The 21,195-nt window shown below is 42.0% G+C and overlaps 1 protein-coding gene across 1 annotated transcript; it reads left to right on the top strand.

The window, feature by feature from the left end:
• Positions 1-304: 304 nt before the first annotated feature.
• pth3r (parathyroid hormone 3 receptor) lies at positions 305-20,852 on the top strand. Its single transcript, XM_072667389.1, has 13 exons — positions 305-367; positions 10,056-10,161; positions 12,120-12,230; positions 12,659-12,783; positions 13,372-13,466; positions 15,176-15,329; positions 16,158-16,311; positions 16,611-16,671; positions 16,782-16,848; positions 17,334-17,428; positions 17,714-17,855; positions 19,662-19,703; positions 20,391-20,852. The coding sequence occupies exons 1-13, from the start codon at positions 305-307 to the stop codon at positions 20,850-20,852; spliced, it is 1,677 nt and encodes a 558-aa protein (XP_072523490.1).
• Positions 20,853-21,195: the final 343 nt, after the last annotated feature.

Genomic DNA, 21,195 nt, shown 5'->3' with positions numbered 1-21,195 from the left:
CTCTTTAGAATCAGTGTGACTTTACATTGCTGTTTACATTCATATTGAGAGCACCAGCAGAAGACCCTCCCTGCTTTGCTGTCAATTGCTGCATTAAAGGAGCAATGAATGCGTTTGACCTGACCATTTTGACTGTGGATATGAGAAAAAAAAGTGGCAGTAACAGCTTCAGGGGTGCCGAGTACCTCTCAATGGCTTGAGGAAACCACAACAGCATGCTGAACTGAGGTGTAGAGGATTGGCCGAGGCTTAGTGGACTTTTTGGGGGCAGATCTGCAGTGTCTGAAGATTCCGCATGGAAAGCATGGTGGTGGAAGCATCTGTGACGTTTGTGCTTTGCAGTATATTAATGACCGCGAAGGCACTGGTGAGTCGTTTTTAATCTGGATAAGGCTTCAAGTGGCTTAAGTGGCTATTAGAGTGGCTATTTTAGAATCATTTATTCTATTATTATTATAAAAGAAGTCTAAACAAGCTCATAGCTGGGAATTAACTGGCTGGTCATTGTGATATTTTTGAGTAACTACAGTATACAGTAAATAAAGTATTTGTCTGCTTTCTTTTTGTGGTAAGATAACAATATTGATCACTTATTATTAGTAATGCAACATGCAGCTAGTCATAAAGATATAAAGGTTTATATCTGTACTAATACTATAATAATGTAGTATTAATAGTACTAATAGTATAGTACTATAGTACTATTAATAATACATTTTATTAGTACAGAATTATTTGTCTTTATGATTTTTGGGGTAAATCTTTTAATAGACTAAAAACCTGCAATGCTCTCCAGGTAGAAACAAGTAAAGAAAAATGTCAAATGAGTGCAGCAATGGCTGCCAAACAAAAAACACAAAATGAATGTCAAATATCCTTTTTTAAATTCAGTGGAAAAACAAATCATTTACAGAATTTTTAATTTAACGTTCTACAGAGAATTAATCAGTTCTCAAAAAGAGAAACTTGACTTCTTTGTACCTTTGTGTGAAACTTCAAACATCTTTCCCATTGATTCCCGGCACTATATATTTACACACTGGGCGTTTATTCCAGACAAATCTGTTGCGTCAATACTGCTGCATGATGCTAGTGCATGCGATGGGAACACTGGTTCTTTTTCTTTTTCTTTTGAATAATGGGTGACGATAGCCATCCTCAACTTCCTGTCATTGGTCTGAAAGTCTGAACCATCCAAAAATCCAGTGTTTTCACACTGCAAACAAACTGAACCATGGTCCAGACCATGCTTTCACCTTTCACACCTGCTATTTTGGTTTGGACCAAGCTGAAAAGTCAAAAGGTTCAGGCCAAACAAGAGTACTGGTGCGTTAATGTCAGTTCCACCTTATCCAAGCTTTTGGCAGTACTGCCCACCTTTATGAACTTACAACCAAACATATTTCAACCTATTGGTTTTGCATCTGTTGTATCTGGTAATGGTTATAACCCATTTGCTCTGTTTTTTATGATTTTCAAGTCGTTTACTTGAAAATTAACTAGCAGTCTCAATTCATGCAGAGTGACTGATCTACTGGATGGAAATCAGTGAAAGCTAGTACTGGGATTGGTGCTCCTGTTTCTTCATGATTACAACCAGACTAGACTTTATTGACAGTCCCTTTAAATTTTGAAAACTTGTGCTTGCACCATGATCAGACATCTAGCCCTATTACTGTAGTGCAGGGGTACTCAATATGACTCTGGGTTTGGGTCCAGACTTGAACTTTGGAAATTATTAACTTTGAGGCATCTACATTCAGCCCATGAGCTTAATCTGCAATGAAACCAAGGCTGGTAAAAAGTGGTAACGTGTAGCACTGCTATGAGACCAATCATGCAACTACTACTGTCACCCACAGCACACGGACGTAAGATCCACACATAGTAACCAGCTTAAATCACTACTACATTGAAACACAGCAGTGCACACATCACAAATGATGACTTGCTGCAGTGTCTCCGTTTGGCCTTTTCACCCTTTGTTTCCAACATGTTGGCATTTCTCCCTCTGAATCGCAGCTTTTTTTTTGCAGGTACACTACATGTCCAAATGTTTGTGGACACCCCTTCTATGGAATGCATTAAGCAACTTTAAGTTGCTCCCATTGCGGACACAGATGTGCAAATGCACAGACAGCTTATCTAGTCCCTGTAGAGTACTGCCAATAAAATAGGACTTTCTGGAGTGGATAAACTTCATGAACATATTGTCACCATGCCTAATGCTAGGTGTGGGCTATAAAGGGCAAAAATGAAACAGCAGTTGAATTGTGGAACTGGGATGAGTTGAGGAGTTGGGAATGAAGTGTAGTGGTGATCATCCAACATCCTGACCTCACTAACACTAAATCTTGTTGCTGGATGCAATTAAATCTGCACAGCAATGTTCTGAAATCTAATAGAAAGCCGTCTTCCCTGCACAGTAGAGACAGTTACTCCTACAAAAGCGTGTCACATATTGGCCATATAGTGTAGTTGAGGACTATTCTTTGGTCAGTTTTGTTTTGTTTTGTACTGGAATGCATTGAGTTTATATAGCTCATTTGTCATATATGGACCTTCGACCCAGTGGGAATTTGTTATGTGGACCTGCAGGATGCATATTTAAGAACCCCTGCTTTAGCGCCAAGTCCCAACCCAACCAGCCCTCAACTTGTCTAGCAGACCTGGCAAAGTTACTACAAGAGGTCAATACCTGGGAGGCAGGTGGAGTGTGGACCCTGATCTGCACGCAAACAAATACTGGCCTAAATAGTCAGTTCAGCAAACACACACTGGATCCAGAGCCTGAACTGGAACTGAATTGGGAAGGGAAAGTAAAAGTTTTAGTAGTTCCCAGAAAATGCTTTATCTGGGACAAAATCCATTAAATTATGTGTTGTAGGCTGTAGTTTACAGGCAATAAGTCTTTTTAAGTGTTTTTTGTAGATATAATGAAAGTTAATTTCCTACATATAGTCACTGTCACTCAAAATCTCCAAAGTACAAATTTTAGAGAAGAAAAAAAAAAAAAAAACTTTGTTCCTCATGTTTCACAGAGGTTCTTTCTCTGACTCTAGGTTCCTCTCATTGTTTCGTTCCTAAGGTTCTTAGCTCTTATCTGTTATTCTTCTTCATGCCCTTATAGAGGTTCTCCTCTCTGTTGTTTTTCTTAAGACTCTCTCTATTTGAATCTTGGTTCCTCTCAGTGGTTCTTTCTCATGTTTCCATGTAGGTTCTCCTTTTGAGTCTTGGTTGCTCTCAGTGGTTCTTGCTTCTGTCTGGGTCTATTTCCTCTCAGTTATTTAGCTTCATGCTCTCGCCATTTCGAGTCATGGTTCTTCCTAATGTTCCTTGTGTTTTTTCTCACGCTGCCCTCCTCATAACAATGTATGTTTTAGGGAGGTGGAAATTTCTGGAACAACAGCTCTGGCAAAATGTGGCTTTAGAAAGCAGTGAATAATTTGGATTTACATTCACATCATGATCTGATAACTGCAGCAAATCAGATTTTGGCAATAATCTGTTCAACACATTTACAAGTGCTTCAATAATCTGATAGTGACAAAAGGAAGTCTACATGAGTCACTCAGTAATCAGATTTCTTTCTAAATATACCACATGCACCTTTACTGTTGCTTAGAAACTTGCCAATAAAGCTCAGAAGTGTGCAGAATATGACCAAAAAAACAGCTTGCCACAGTTTTCTTATTAATATTATCTATGTTTTCATTGACTTTATTTATTGGCAAGGAAATACAAATGCATTCAAAATTACTCTTCTTCAAACGTTTTGGTTTCAACAGAAATTCCGCACCATGGCCTTTCCTCACATCCCCATGATGTACTGATCAGGGCATTATAATCGGTTGATAAGGTGTTTCTCCATTAGAGCCATTGGATGAGATATCCTGTCTATCTGAACTACAGTGGGAGGAAAAAGTATGTGAACCCTTTGGAAGTTTATGGTTTTCTGCATTAATTTGTCATAAAATGTGTCAAGTGTATTGACAAATATATTGCACCTAATATAATAATAAAAAAAAATATGATCTTGCAGGTATTTTGAACATAGTGAACATGCTCATTCAACATTTAAAGTGGTAGTGGGAGAAGTAAGTAAACCCTTGGAATTATTAGCTTGGCCACAATGACCTCAACCAAGTGCTTTCTGTAGCTGTGGATCAGACCTACACATCGTTTAGGAGGAATTTTAGCCCATTCTTCCTGGCAAAACTGCTTTAAACTGCTTCTTCAAGTCAATCCCTTGCATTTTTGTAGGGCTGAGATCTGGGCTCTGACTAGGCCAATCCAAAAGGCATTTTATTTTTCACAAGCCATTCGGTGTGGACTGGCTTCAGGGTCATTGTCCTGTTGCATCACCCAACTTCTACAGAGCTTTAGCTGACATACAGAGACCCTCAAGTTATCCTATAGATTTCTTTGATACACTTGGGAATTAATTTCCCCGTCAATGATTGTAAGCTGGCCAGACCCTGGTGCAGCAAAGCAGGCCCAATTCATGATGTACCCTTTTTACCCTCCACCATACTTTAAGGTTAGCATGAAATTTAAATGGTGACGTGTAGTGCCATTTTTACACCAGATGCAGCACTGCATGTTCATTCCAAATAGTTAAATCTTAGTTTGACCGGTCCACAAAACATTTTTCCAGTACCATTGTGGAGTAGCGATGTGCTCTTTTGCAAATTAGCGTGCAGCACTTTTTTAGTAAGCAGTGGCTTTCTTCGTGGTGTCCTGCCATAGACACCCTGCTTGTTCAAGGTGTTACAGACTGTAGACTCATGAACGGTCCCAAATTGTCTCGATTTGTCAACTGTTTGCCTCACTGTAGACTGGTGAATTTCTAAAGTCTTTGAAATCATTTTGTAACTCTAAGACCTTCCAACTTCTATTCATCCATACTTCCAGAACACTTCTACACTTTCACTAACCAGCACACTTCTACACAACATTTACTGCACTAACCACTGCACTTCTACACTCCACTCACTCACTTCACTAACCAGCACACTTCTACACAACATTTACTGCACTAACCACTGCACTTCTACACTCCACTCACTCACTTCACTAACCAGCACACTTCTACACAACATTTACTGCACTAACCACTGCACTTCTACACTTCATTTACTAACTACACTTACCAGCATATGTCTACACATCACTCACAGACTGCTCTTACTAGTGCACCCATGGTTACAGGGATTGGACATGATTAAATATTTTTCCCTTCTGATATCCGATATAATATTTTCTGCTGATAATGTGTTGCAATTTCATTATTTCCATAAAGAGTTTCAGGTTGTGCAGGTCTGGTATTGGGTTAGCATGGAACTGTTGGAGGCTATTTGTCCTGTGGACTGGCTCAGTGTTAGGTGTTGTGAGCTGATGGCTTTCCGTGCTTGATAATGGTACATGTTAATTGGAAGAGGGTGTTCTCCTGCCCTTACTACAAATACTGGTCTCTGTTCAGTGGAGCAGAAAATCATTCGATCATGAAGAAGATTGGAAGGCCAAAGCGAGTTAAGACACAAGCTCATTATGACACCTCCTGATTGATTTTGCTGTTTAATCTATAACCTATTACATCATCCCCACAGCAGAGGATTATTTAATGTTTAGTTATGCATTATGATGCATTATAATCTCCCTAGATCATATTATTATATATTACAGATGCCAATTTAAGAAAAAGCAACGGCAACCAGATGCTTGTGATCCTATTACCAAAAACGCATGTTAATGCAAGGTGTACACAGGCTCTCTGTTGTGGAATTTTGGCCCACAAAATTGCTGTAATTCAGCCACATTGCAAAGCTTTTGAGCATGAACTGCTTGTTTATGATAGGACTGGGCAGTTAATTGAAAATGTAATTGAAACTGACATTCAGAACCTTATCGACATAACCTTACCCATGTTGAATATATATATTTTTAAATTCTGTTAATACGTTGCTTTTGCTTGTTGGTACTTGCCCCACAGTGTTTGTTCATGTACACATCCAGTGTGCAGCATGGAAGCAGCATGAAAGCAACATGGAGAAGAACTCAAACACTGAGCCAGCTAAGCAACTTCAGCAGCTTATGTAATTATTCATTAATCATAATCGTAAATCGGTAAAATGTTCAATTAACCCTCATACTGATCTGTATTGTCATATCGTCCAGCGCTAGTTTATGGTCTTGCCACAGCTTCTCATTAGGATTCAAGGGAGAACATTTACAAGGCCGCTCCAACACTTAGACACCTGGACTTGCGCTTTTGTCTTGGATCATTGCTTTGCTGCCTAACCCAACTATGCTTCAGATCACGGCCTCATGACTCGACTTACCTTGCAGAGCACTCAGGCACCGTCTGGCAGTTTTTGACTATTGGTATGATGTCCTTCTTCTATCAGCACTTCATTGGCTCCCAGTTAAATTCCGTATTGAATACAAAATTCTTTTATTAACATATAAAGCCCTACATGGCCTCGCTCCTGAGTACCTGCAGGATCTTATTGTATATTACGAACCATCAAGACTACTTAGATCTCAGGGTGCTGGCCTCTTACGCGTTCCCAAAATTCTGAAAACCTCAGCAGGGGGAAGAGCCTTTTCTTATAAAGCCCCCCAGCTCTGGAATAACCTTCCAGATAATGTTCGGGACTCAGACACAGTCTCAATCTTTAAATCTAAGCTGAAAACTTATATGTTTAGTTTAGCTTTTGGTAATTAATGTTTCTTAGATAAGGGCTGCAGGTCCAGGGGTTCGCGGACCCAGGGAATTGTAGTACACTGAGATGCTGGAGCTGTCGTCTCGCTGCTTACACGCGATCACTCAGGTTTGTTGACGGTGGAGCAGATAGATGCTGGTGTTCTCAGGGTACGCCCGTGTCCGTGTTACCTTCTGGCTCTCTCCTTTTAATTATGCTGTGATAATCAGACCTGCCGGAGTCGTCAGACATACCCAGATGCTGATTCTCAACTTTCTTTGCACTCCATAAAATTCCTCTTAGAACTAACTTCTCTCTCTTTACCTTCCCCGAGTAAATGGCCACCCAGCCCGATCTGCAGGAAGATTGCCCGCTGAGGTCCCCTCTACCTGCATCTAACCAGCTGCCACCTACCAGTCCGGCCAGCGGGTCCCCCCCAACCCGCCACCACCCATGGCTCACCCGCCAGCTGCTGCTGCCTGTTTGGTGGCCATGCTGAAACCTAGATGGACTCGTGCCTGTCTGACACTATTAATATTGCCACTATTAACTTTCTGTTGTATCTGCTTTGGTAATTTTTATCATTAATGTTTAAAACAGTCTGGCCAGAGGAGGATGGGTCCCCCTTGTGAGCCTTGGTTCCTCCCAAGGTTTCTTCCTCCAGCTCTGAGGGAGTTTTTCCTTGCCACTGTCGCCGTTGGCTTGCTCACGGGGGTCTTTGACGCTTCATGTTATTCCTTCTTTCTTCTCTGTCTCTGTTCTTTATTAAGTACTAATTATGTAAAGCTGCTTTGTGACGACAACAGTTGTAAAAAGCGCTATACAAATAAATTTGACTTGACTTGACTTGACTTGACTTCTTTCAACTCTTCAGTCTACAGAACATTATTGTGGTTTGCATAGGGTTTTGGCAAATATGAGACAAAGCTTTGTACCTAGTGGTACCCCTACGCCCCCCACACACATGCATGTGAAATTAAGGGTCAGTTTGCAATTATCGGTAAATAATGTTTTTTCCTCAGAGTTTTTGACTTTTATTATTTATATTGGGTATATATTGGTAATTTATCTACATTTTGCATCTGAGTATCTTGCAATGAATTATGAACTGTGAATTTTCCCAATGTGGGACTAAGAAAGGATTATCTTATCTTATCTTATCTTATCTTTTGCCATGGATACTATTTTTGCCCAGTCTGCTTCTAATGAAGTTCAATCATGACCGTTAACCTTATCTGAGGCAAAAGAGGCCTGCAGTTCCTTCAATGTTGGCCTGGGTTCTTTTGTTGAGTTTCTGGAAAAGTTGTTGCTGTGTTTTTGCTGAATTTTGGAATTACACTAATACCTCACATTTAATCCTGGCGGCCATGCTAAGTGTATTTTACTGTGCCGACACTTGATTGGTATCACTGGTACAGTGTTGGCATGGTTTAGCAATTTGTCTTCTTTGGCAGGTTTAGGTCTGACCCATCTTACCTTTTACATGGTGTTCCCCTGGGCTCATTTCTTGGCCCATTACTGTTTATTATATTTATGCTACTACTGGCCAGTATCATTAAACAGCACAGCCTGTAGTTCCAGTGCTATGCCGATGATATCCAAATTGACATATATTACTAAACATTCAGCTGGACTCCCACCCGCTGCTTTGATTAACTGCTTGGCAGAAATAAAGGGCTGGATGGCAAAAACTTCCTTGAAATTGTCTCAGGCAATACTAATAGCATTTCCAGCCACTGCTTTCTGCAGTGCGGATTGCGTTTCATAAAAACATGTTTTTCCCCTCTTACAGTAAAAAAAGGATGTTTTCATGCACAGCTTTTCTTTCGTGCTAACAATCTAACAATCACACACGCCTCCCACTCTTTCCAGCAGCCATCGCCAAATGACCAGCGTGTGTTTGAGGCAGTTGCCTCTCCGCTACTTTTGCTCAGTGGTTGTGAAATGTATTTGCGGCACAAAGCCTCTTGTGTTTGCCCCCTCCACCTCGGGCCGCAAGGAAGACACCCTGGGCCAAGCAGCAATGGGAGAGGGACAAGGAGTGTCCCAGGCAAAAGGTTAAAGACGGATCGCCACATATCGCAGCGCGGTGCAACTATTTCACAACAGCTGGAGGCAGCAGCTCAAGCGCATAGAAGAGTGCGCCAGACTTGTCTCTAGAGACAAATGGCCTCCCCAATAAAAGGGTAGGGGTAGGCAAGCGAAGGTTTTCAGCAGTAGCATTGCTATATACAGCATTTCCCAGTATGGTGCTGGTACCCAGGTATCTGTACTTGTATTTTTGAATACCAAAATAACTGTTCAGGTATGTTGTGTTCCATCCCAGAAGGAAAACGTACAGGCTAAAAAGTCAGTCCTTTTAACAGGGCTGTAGACTGTGATGGTTTTGCTCATATTGGCAAGTAAGAATGTAAATTACTAACTCCGAAACACATGCATTTTGTTGCCAGTTTTTTTTTTTTTTTGCTGAGGATTTACTGCAATTAAAGTCAGACCTATTCTAGCAATTGTTAGCAGGTCCAGTATAAAAAAATATACTTCTCTGATCAACTAACATGTTGGCACATTGTCCACTAAGGAGAAAAGATCTTATGCAGAAAATTACGACTCCCCATCAGCATCCAGTGTGGAAGTGGTTTGCTCTTGTTTTGATTTGTCAGCTAGAAGAGGTAGCCTCTGCTAGATGTTCATTAAAGAAAATGACTTTGAATGTGCAAAATTAGTTTGAATGTACACCCAAATGGTAGTGCCTGCCATTTTTGAAATCAGTTAGCATCTCAAAGAAGCAGACAAAAAGGACTCCACTGTGCCAGATGTCACTAATTTCAGGGTGGTAGCACCAAGCAACAATCCCTGAAAAAAAGATGTAACTTTATTTTTTCTTATCTGATACTTTTGGTAATTTTGTCTAATCTGTAACAGTAACAGTTGCTATATTCAGAAAATGTGTCATTAAAATATGTACTTATTATATTATTCAACTCTTCAAGTGTTTCTTTTATTTGTATTCTATTATAACTCATAAAAGACATCAATAAATCAGTAGTTTTACTCCATCTTGATGAACAGAATTCCAATTTCCAGGATATTATATGTACTTTGTGTGTGTCAGGGAGCCCCTAAGGCTACATGCATAGCACCATGATATTCAAGCAGTGTAATAGCTCTGGTGGGGTAACGATAGAATCGACCATTGAATCCCAAATGCTTGCAATTGGAGAATCAGTTCTTGTTGGAACTGATTCCTAGGCCAATACAAACATTACTAGCACTCGTTGTACAATGCACATCCTGGTGGACATTCATTAGGTCATTTAAAGTATGTATAATTTTCTCTTGCTGCCCTTATAGATAGACTCTGATGATGTCATCACTCGAGATGAGCAAATCTTCCTCCTGATTGGAGCACGTGCGAAGTGTGAGAGGAGCATCCGCTCCCAGCAGGGCTTGGTACAAGGTATGTGGACAATAACCTGGAGTTTTTATTGTATTCAATGCCCACTTTATTACCCTTACCTTCCACTCACTGTCCACTTAATTAGAAACCCCTACCTCCCACTATCTGTCAAGTCAAGTCAAGTCAGATTTATTTGTATAGCGCTTTTTACAACTGTTGTCGTCACAAAGCAGCTTTACATAATTAGTAATTAATAAAAGACAGAGACAAAGAAGAAAGAAGAAATAATGCAAGACATGAAGGATCAAAGACCCCCAGTTGCTGGTTGGACTGGTAGGTGGCAGCTGGTTAGACGCAGGTAGAGGGGACCTCAGCGGGCAATCTTCCAGCAGGTTGAGCTGGGTGGCCAGTTACTCGGAGAAGGTAAAAAGAGAAAGTTAGTTCTGAGAGACTTTTATAGAGAGCAGTGAATGTTGAGCAGTATTGAATGTTGTCCACTTTATTAGAAACACCTACAGTCCACCCACTGTCCACTTTATTGGTAAACCCTACATTCCACTCAATGTACACTTTATTAGAAACTCCTACTTTGTACTGCTAGTCACTGATCACTTTAGTAGCTCCTCCTAATTTGCAGGTCACTATATCATCACCCTCCCTCTAAGCCATTGATCTCTGGTTAGTTTATGACCACAGGATTGCCGTTTGCCAGGTATTATTTGTGTGGTGTTCAGTGGTTCATGGTGTTGTGAGACCTCTGGAAGCAAGCATCTTTGGAGGCCTCCTGTTGTCCAATAGTAGTGTGTGTATTAAATAATTATTACTAAAAACTTAAAGGCTTGAAAGATGAAATAAAAAAATCGAACCACCAAGTTGCTTGAGCTGAAGCTTTAGACACAAGCTAATATATTAGCTCCAATCCAACATACTAGCCAACATGCTAGATAGCAACATCTAATCTTCTCAATCAAACCTCATCAAGTACATTCTAAATGTACAATATCTGAAACCAAAGCTGTGCTTTATAGTCTTTCAATCTAACACATTAGCTAGCTATGTTTCAGTAGCCAGTAGTAGTGCTGGACTACGTTGAAAAGGGAAACGTTGATAGATCATCAGTGATCAGTGAGATCCTGACCTTGACCATCCTCTAAAAGGTGTTTCTACTCGTTAGTGAAATTCGTTTACGCGTCACAACATCCATTAACCCTGCCAACATTGAGCTGGGCTGATTGAGCACCAGGAGCTTCCTGCTTTTTCCAAAGCCCTGCTGATCCAATTTCCTGGATCCAACTGTGCGTCCATAAATACAGGAAATGAAACTGCAGGGCATGTATTGATTAAGATCTGTAGCCATATCTTTTCTGGATTAACCTCGTACGCTGTGCGCGTAGGTGCCACATTGATCCCGTTGTTCAGCGCACGAACGCAAGATTTATTGATCTCGTTTTGTTATAACTTTTGGGGGCTGATAGCTTTATGTTCAGGTGGATCTATGGGAGTTGTAGGTCTCTGTGGACGCTTTTTTTACTGTGAAGGCCGCATGTACCCTATGTGAGGATTTGTACAGAGTGTCTAACAGGGCTGCTTTATGACTTAATCATGCTGCGATGCAAGAGTGACTCCCATTAATGATCTGATGTTGTTTTATTGTTTATATATATTTATATTAAAATGTATGATATATAATATGTATATGAAAATCTATAAATATATAAGGTATGTGAATTGATTAAAATAAAATTAATTTCCTTCCATAGTAGGTTTTCTTTACATGCTAGCCATGCTAGCCCTGATAATGGGATTTGCCTGATATGTTAACATAAAGCTAATATTGGTGAATTTTGGCTTTTTATATAGTTTTTCAGATAAACTGAAGATGTTTAAGTAACATTTAATTTACTTTCGAAATCGCTAAATATAGGGGAATAAGTACTTTGATAAGTACTTTGTTGTCTATCAGAAACATTCTATACAAGAAAAACTGTTTAAAATTAGTTTTAAATCTTGTTTTGCAGAAAATGACTGTGTGCCAGAGTGGGACGGGATTATTTGTTGGCCCAGAGGGAAACCTGGTCAGCTGGTGGCTGTGCTTTGCCCTGACTACATTTATGACTTCAACCATCGAGGTTCATACTGCTATGTCCTGTAATCAGGGGCTACTTAAAGTATGTTGCTTTAAGTAGCCCCTGTTTCATTCAGCCATTCTAAATTAAACATACACATTTGAAGCCTGTAAGATGCTATACTGTGTGGAACTGGTACCAGTACAAGGATCCCATAGTTTAGCCTAACCTGGAGAACATTGTTCTGATTATGCCACAGTTTTATTATTGATATTTAAACTGATCTATGAGCCAGCACTGCTGCATTGAAATTCTGAGGAAGGCTCATACAACTCTTTGTTCTCCACCTCATGTATTAGCTTAATTAAGCGTAGTGAACTGAGTGTTAATGAAAGAAGACTGGCACCACATTGTTTTACATTGTGGTTCCCGCATTTAAATAGAAACAAATGCCCCACTGGTCATTTATTTGTGTTGTTTCTGTGGATCAGGTTATGCGTACCGTAACTGTGACGTGTCAGGGAACTGGGAGCAGGTGCCCATCATTAATCGAACCTGGGCCAATTACACAGAGTGTACGACTTACCTACATTCCAACCATGGCAGCCAGGAGGAGGTAAAGGTGTGTGTTTGTGTGTGTGTGTGTTTGCATAAACATAAACACATTTTTACACAGGAACATGGGAACATGGAAAAAAAGGCTAAAAGTGAATGCTCGATCAAATGGGTAAAGCACCACTCAGATAAGGGCGGGCTACACCTGACAGGTGACACCTGGCCAAGAAGAGTAGGCCACGCTGAAGTAAGTCGGTGCTAAGCTAAAAGCTAACCTTATGAGACGCTACCACAATCTCTTCTGCGAGGTATCTGCACACCGTTCCGACTGGACACTGAGATGATCCAGAGAGGACAGTAATGCTATTTGCCAGGACTTGGATAATTGAAAAAATTCTGTGTGAGGCCAGAAAGGACAAGCCTAGCTGCTGTGGGCTGTCGCAATGGTGTAATGCTTCTTTTCTTGAACTCTTTTAACAGCTCAACATGCTTGAAGGAGAACACTAACTCCAGTTTTATTACCTTAGCTAAAAGATGTCCATGATGGCTAGCACCGCACTAAGTAATGGGGGAGAGGGAGGACCTTCCAGAGAGAGCAGTGTCAACCCAATCCAGAAACTTCATTATTTCTTACGCTTTTTGTTCTCAGGAGGTGTTTAAGCGACTTCACATGATGTACACTACGGGCTACTCCATTTCCCTGGCCTCTCTACTGGTGGCTGTGTTCATCCTCTGCTACTTCAAGTACGTATATAAAATTCATCCTTCTACTTTACTGACTGTCATAAAAGCAGCTTGTCCAGTAATATGATATGACTAATGCCTTGTGCCAAGTGAGATAGCGTCAAGACAAAACTACCCTAAACTACCACAAAACTACCCTGCTGAAATATTCAGCTCAGGGCTGGTAGCTGGTTTTAGATGGCCCAAGCTGGTCATAGGTGTTTAAGGTGGTTGAAAAACTGGTCATCCTGAGGAAAACATACCAGCTTATGGAATATAAGACCAGCTTGGTCTTGCTGGTCATGTTGGTCAACCAGCATGGTCACGCATGATCATACTGATTATATAGAATGTTGTCTTGTCCAGCTAAATCATCAAACTCAAACAAAATGTACCTTATTCTGGTCAAGAGCTAAGCTTGAGCTGGCTATGCTTTTTTTTTTTTTAGCAGGGTAGTCATTTCCAGTTCACATTGCCTAATGAAATGGGCTTGACTGGAGTTATCTTTTGCCACCAAACATAAACTGTAAAAGCACAGAGAAAGTAATAATACTTGATAACTGGATATTGGCATGAGCACGGTACTGCACAATCCAGTCACATGAAAACAGTGCAGAACAGCTAGGTCTCTGTGAGGAGCTGTGCGTAGCTTGGAGCTAACTTTGCAATTAGCATGATGGCTAAGGTAGCTACCAGTGTTAAAAGCACTGAATAGAACACTGTTTAGCCATATTATTATATACTCACCACAGTACAGTATCACACACTACGTTTTAGTACAAAGGTATGTACAACAGCCTTTAGCCTAACTCTTGACCAACATAGGGTATGATTTTGCTGGTCTACAAGCATGATCAACTTGACTAAGCTAGTTGACCAGCATGACTAGCATTGGCAGGTTGGACAACCAGCATGACCAACATGACCAAAACCAAATACTCAAATACATTTTCTGTGTAAGTGGTGGCTCCAGGTCAAGGCCCCACCATCTACCGGCACGCTCTGTAGAAAAGCGCAGCTCCTACCCCAGCTCTAATACAACTAACCGACGCCTGTGCTGACAAACATCACACTAGGAGTGATGTGAAGAGGAAGTGCCATCAACCCACCCCCTGAGAGCCAGGCCAGTTGTGCTCTCTCTGACTCCGACTGCTGATGGCAGGCAGCATGATCCAGGATTCAAAGAATTCCTACCTTGTCTAAAAGAGTTCTTGTATACAACACTTTCTGAGTTTCTTCTTGGGGAATGTTATTTAAAGGTGCACGTATTCGTCACTGTACAGTGTGGACTGTACAGCGAAATGTGTCCTCCGCATTTAACCCATCTGGTAGTGAACACACACTCACACACACACACGTGTTAGGGGCAGTGAGTACACACACACACCCAGAGCGGTGGGCAGCCAACTCCAGCGCCCGGGGAGCAGAGAGGGTAAAGGGCCTTGCTCAAGGGCCCAACAGTGGCAGCTTGCCGAGCCCGGGAATCGAACCCACAACCCTGTTATCGATATCCCGGCGCTCTAACCGCTGAGCCACCACTGCCACCATTTGCTCTTGGAGAAACTGAACAAAACACGTTTAGGCTGAAAATCTTGTTTTTTAAATTAGACCAATAAAAAATTCACTTTAAATAAATGACTTGGCCGGTCACCACATGCTGGACTGAACTCACTTGGGTCAAGCCATCGTATTGGTGGTTAGTAATCAACACAGTCTCTCTCTCTGTTTAGACGTCTACACTGTACTCGCAACTACATCCACACCCATCTCTTCACTTCCTTCATATGTCGAGCGGTCAGTATCTTTGTGAAAGACGCAGTACTCTACACCATTGCAGAGGAAGCCAAGGCAGAGTATGGGCCGGTGGATTCCAGACCTCCGATGGTACATACATCTTATGACATAATTCTAGCTCCTACTTGTATTTACAACTAAATACTGCTCAAATGTTTGTGGACACCCTATTATAATGAATGCATTCAGTTACTTTCAGTTGCACTTTAATTGCTGACACAGATGTGCCATGTTCCTAGCTTGTTTAGTCCTTGTAGCGAAGCACTGCCAAAAGAATAGGACTCTCTATTAAGAGCAGATAAACAAGAACCTATTGGCACTGTGCCACCTAATGCCAGGTGTGGGCTAGAGGGGTATAAAGCCCCCTGTACTGTAGAGCAGTGTTCTTTGGAATGATGGCTGGCGCTCCATCCAATTCTTTTGGGATGATTTGGGGATGTAGTAGGATGGTGATCAACCAACTTCCCGATTTTCTATGCAATCAAATTTTCACAGCAATGCTACAGTAGAATTTAATGAAAAACCTTCCCTGGACAGTACAGGCAGTTAGCAGGAACAGAAGCAGGTGTCCCAGTACTTTTGTCCATACAGTGTATATGCAGAACACACACATGCCGACACTGTAGCCCAGGTTTCTTCAATTTCATCCTGCTTAGACATATCTGGTTCAACACCAGGTTAGTTTCCAAGCTTAGTTGGTTTATTTGAGCCGGGAAAGCCCAAGACTGTGTTGGACACCCGGCCTCCAGGAGCAGAACTGAAGAAGCCTGCTCTACATGTATGCATACTAAAGAAATTGACCAACCCGATCTGATGAATCTGTAGGTACATTCATTGTGTAATGTAGTGCTGACCACTGTTTCTATGTACTGTCCAATGTAACCACATATCCACATAATCCACATATTTTGGGTTCAGGTGGGCTGTAAGCTGGCTGTGACCTTCTTCCTATACTTTCTGGCCACTAATCACTACTGGATTCTGGTGGAGGGGCTGTACCTGCACAGTCTGATCTTCATGGCCTTCCTGTCTGATAAGAACTACCTGTGGGCTCTGACCATCATAGGCTGGGGTGAGGAACCACTTTCCATCTCAGCACAATAATTATGCTTATCTATTAGAGATGACTAAACAACCTTAACCTTAACGTTGAGGTGAACATGTAGGCCTATTGCAGCCAACCAGCAACCTTCAGACACCAAATGTATTAGGTCTTATTAACTACATTTGGGGTGAGGGAGGAACTGTGTGTGACTGATACCCTCCCAAACTATCACTTTAATGTGAGGCGGTGGTACCAAGGAGTTTGGACCTGTCCATCAACTCTAAAGGAACAGTAAAGGTGTTTTTGTCCATATTTCTCCACTATAGGCGTCCCTGCGGTGTTTGTGTCAGTTTGGGTCAGCGTCCGAGCCTCACTTGCTGATACACAGTAGGTTCTGAATTAATGCTTACACACACATAGACACATCACACCTACACACATACTGTACTATACTCTACTGTATTCATCCTGTCTCTCCCTTAACGTTGTTTTTTCAGATGTTGGGATATCAGCGCAGGAAACCTGAAATGGATCTATCAAGTTCCCATCCTGGCAGCCATTGTTGTAAGAAAGTCCTTTCTTCTTACATTATGGCTCACAGGCTTCTCACTGGCCACTATATTAGAAATGCCTACCATGTGCTTGCTTTCACTCACTGGCCACTTTATTAGAAACACCTACCTTGTGATTTCACTCACTGGCCACTTCAGTAGAAAACCCAACCATATCCATATTCAAGCTCACCCACTAATCACTTCCACTGGCCACTTTATTAGAAACATCTATTTTGTGAATCCACTTGCTGGCCACTTTGTTAGGAATGCCTACTTTGTGCCTCTACTCACTGGCCACTTTATTAGAAATCTCTACCTTGTGCTTCCATTCAGGGGCTGCTTCATAAGAAATCTGTACGTTGTGCTTTAGCTCGCTGGCCATCGTTTCTAACTGTACACCAGTAGGGTTAGGGGTTTCCAATAAAGTGGAAAGGTAGTGTCAGTCATCTGTTTTTTTATTATGATATCTTATTCTCTTGTTTTTTCTCCCTCTAGGTAAACTTTTTTCTCTTCCTTAACATCATCAGGGTTTTAGCATCTAAGCTGTGGGAAACTAACACAGGGAAACTAGACCCAAGACAGCAGTACAGGTCGGCATCCTTGCACATCCTCATCCCCCTCTAATAACATCAAACTCTGCAATTAACACAAGTATTGTCTCATTTAGTTCCATTGTCTCTTACTATTCCCACTATTCCCAGTCAAGTTTACAGGAAACTACTGGAGCCTTTATAGTAGCCGATTCACCGGCAGTGAAGTTTAACGGTGTCTCTGTCTAAAATGTCTGAAGCTACAATAAAGTTTCATTATGTAAAGCCAGCCTCAGATTCAGAATGGCATTGAGTTGTGCTGTGTTTGCTCTTCTTGGCTCACAGGAAGCTCCTAAAGTCCACTCTAGTGCTGATGCCCCTTTTTGGCGTCCACTACATGGTCTTCATGGCTCTGCCTTATACTGAAGTCACTGGGTTGTTATGGCAGGTCCAGATGCACTACGAGATGTTCTTCAACAGTTTGCAGGTAACCACCCCTTTATGTTAACACAAGTAAATTAGCACCTTTCTGGGTATTTTCCAATACGTAGTCTACATTTACATTACATTTAAGGCATTTAGCAGACGCTCTTATCCAGAGCAATTTACAAAAGTGCTTTGCTATTTACTTAAGAATAACCTCAGCTAGTTTGAATAGACTAAAATTCAAAGATACCTCTAAGTTAAGACACTACTAAACACAAGTCAATAAGATAACCACTCTGCTATTAGCTCAAGTATTCTCTGAAGAGGTGAGTCTTCAGTCTGCGTTCAAAAACAATGAGCGACTCTGCCGTTCGGACACCCAGGGGAAGCTCGTTCCACCACTTTGGTGCCAGGACAGAAAAAGCCTGGACACTTGTCTTCCATGGATTTTGAGTGATAGCGGGTCGAGCCGAGCCATACTTGAAGCTCGAAGGGCTCTTGGTTCAGATCGGCTTTTGACCATTGCCATCAACTACTGAGGGGCTGGTCCGTTCTTGGCTTTGTAGGCCAGCGTCAGGGTTTTGAATCTGATGCGGGCAGCAGCTACAGGAAGCCAGTGAAGAGAACGCAGCAGTGGAGTAACATGGCTGAATTTAGGAACATTGACGACAACCCGTGCCGCTGCATTCTGGATAAGTTGCAGGGGCCTGATGGTGCGCAGAGGGAGACCAGCCAGAAGAGAGTTGCAGTAGTCAAGTCTTGAAGTGACGAGAGACTGAACAAGTACCTAGACGACTCTCTAGAGTACATTTGCAACATGACCTGAGAACAATAACTGATCATCCATGACTACACCAAGACTTCAAGCTTCTGTAGAAGGAGTGACCAGTGAGTTCTCAAAGGAGATTGGCAAGATCGTTTTTACGTCCAGCAGTTCCCGGGATGTACAGCAGATCCGTCTTGCTGGGGTTGGATTGAGGTGGTGAGCCGCCATCCAAGAAGAGACGTCAGCGAGACATGCTGAGATGCGGGTGGAGACCTGTGTGTCAGACGGTGGGATGAGTTGAATGTCATCGGCATAACAGTGGTAAGAGAATCCATGAGAGGATATCACTTTACCAGGAGAGCTAGTATAGAGTGAGAAAAGAAGAGGAGCCTTGTGGAACCAAGCCTTGTGGAATGCCAGTGGAGAGACTACAAGGAGCGACGTGTCCCCCTACCATGTTACCTGGTATGAGCATCCCTACGTCTCTGGTGCAGTAATTGATAAGGGGACATGTGCGACAGTAGTGCAAGGACAATTGACAAAACACAAGACAAAGTACAATAGTCAATACAAATATTAGCTACAAACAGCAGTTCAGGTGCTGTATGTTGAGGTAGACCAGCTCTGGAGTTTGTAAATAGCATCACATAGGTCATGTAAACAAAGTGTACAGTGCAAGTAATGAGTACAGCAGCTTAGCGTTCAGGTAGAGAATACTGTACACAGCTGTGGTACAGTAGAGGGAGCTCCAGTTAAGATAAGATGATCATACCAAAAGCCGAACATAGTTGTAGTAGTGTGGCGATGTGAGGATGCTACACTGTCTTTCCTTCAGGGCCTGAATGACCTTGCCATAATTGGCAGAACCATTTTGCTCAGAAAATCCTGTTTGTCATTTATTCTGGTAAAAAGGAGAGAGTCAAAATGATGGAACGCTGGAGAAAACTGCTCCACAATTGTTGCTGCTAAACCACCAGTTATTAAGTTGAGGGTGGGAATTACTTTTCCCAGGAACCCAGAACGTTTGTGGTGAACTATATGAAACAGTACTGTTGTATTTTGTCTTTGAAAGCTTTACTGTGTTCTTTCTCCTCTATCCAGGGCTTTTTTGTGGCCTTCATTTACTGTTTCTGCAACGGAGAGGTTAGTTTCTTTATTGGTAGTAATTATTATTATTATTATTATTATTATTATTATTATTATTATTTTCTAGCCCAGTCTTGGCATGCATGAGATCTGCTACTAAGATATTTGTGCTTACACTTTAGTGCACTGTATTTTTATAAAGTTTAGCATACTTGAGCTGGCTACAAGCCTCATCCAACATCTTTACTGCAGCGCTAGCATGATGGACACCAGGCTCATTCAACATTGCTGCCATGACGTTTGCACGGTCAACTTACTTACTGGAAACTAGCATTAGTGTTAGGCTAAAACATAAAAAGCGAACTCGGTTTTCTTTGTTAAAAGCTGATGTGTAACAGCTGTTCTGGACTGTGTTTATAACTGTATATTGTCTTACATGCCAGACCACGGCTATAGCTATCAGTTAGCATGGTGCTAACTTGCGTGGACCTTCAAATATGAGGTTCAAACATGTTTAAGTGAATTCCTAAATGTATTAGGATACTACAGCTATAAAATTGCCTCCTTGGCACAGTTTGAGACTAGTGTGATTTATGTATGCAGGTTACACGATGCTAACAGATGAATTATGGGTTCCGCTAGCTACATTAGCCTAGTAGTTGTAGCGCAAGACTGAATACCGTATTTATTGATTTGTTTCTTAAAAACGAATTTTTCAATGCACTGGAACAAATCCCAATTTAGGTGCAGGCGGAGGTAAAGAAGGCCTGGCTAAGGCGGAGCCTTGCCCTGGATCTCAAGCAGAAGGCTCGCGTCACCAGCAGCGCCGGGGGTGGGAGCTGTTACTACGGTGGCATGATGTCCCACACCACCACCCAGAGCGTCTGCCTGAGTGTCAGCGGCACTAAGGCCCTAGCCCTCGGAGGTGGGGCCTTGGGTGTCAGAGGTCAAGCCCATTGCCCACCAGTAGCTAACCTACCAGGGTACATACCCAATGACACTGAAACTACATTACCCACAATTCCTCAGCCCGGGCTGATCTGGAGACGAGCCGACAGCACAGGCGTACTGTACGATCTGAATGGGGGAAATGTTGCTGGACTTAGAGAAGAGGATGAGGAAATGGAGAAGGACCCATCCCTGTCCTTTCTACCTGAAGATTGCTCCAGCTCCCAGTCTTCCAAAGATCTGGAGACTGTTGTGTGAAGGACTCTGGAAAACTATGGCAGCATATTGCCACGGTAACATAAAGACAACACCTTAGTGAGATGTTGTGAAGCTCATGCTGGCTGTCTGGGTTTTGTCTTCTCGGATAATTGTGACCTTGTCAGACGTCTGAACGCAGCGTTCCATGGAAAACTGACATTTGTAGATGCATAGTTTGTGTTTGACATCTGTCAGCGCTTCATTAGTGCTCTGTTTCAAACCGCAGAGCTCTTGCCTGGATATTTTTGGGTGGTGGACCCTCTCTCAATCTAGCAGTGACCGGCAGCCATGCTTCCCACTGGTAGCCCCAAAGCGTGGTGCTACCACCACCATGCTTAACAGT

Source organism: Salminus brasiliensis, chromosome 22 (genome assembly GCF_030463535.1).
Source record: "Salminus brasiliensis chromosome 22, fSalBra1.hap2, whole genome shotgun sequence".
NCBI lineage: Eukaryota > Metazoa > Chordata > Actinopteri > Characiformes > Bryconidae > Salminus > Salminus brasiliensis.
This window is presented reverse-complemented; position numbering and strand designations above follow the sequence as displayed.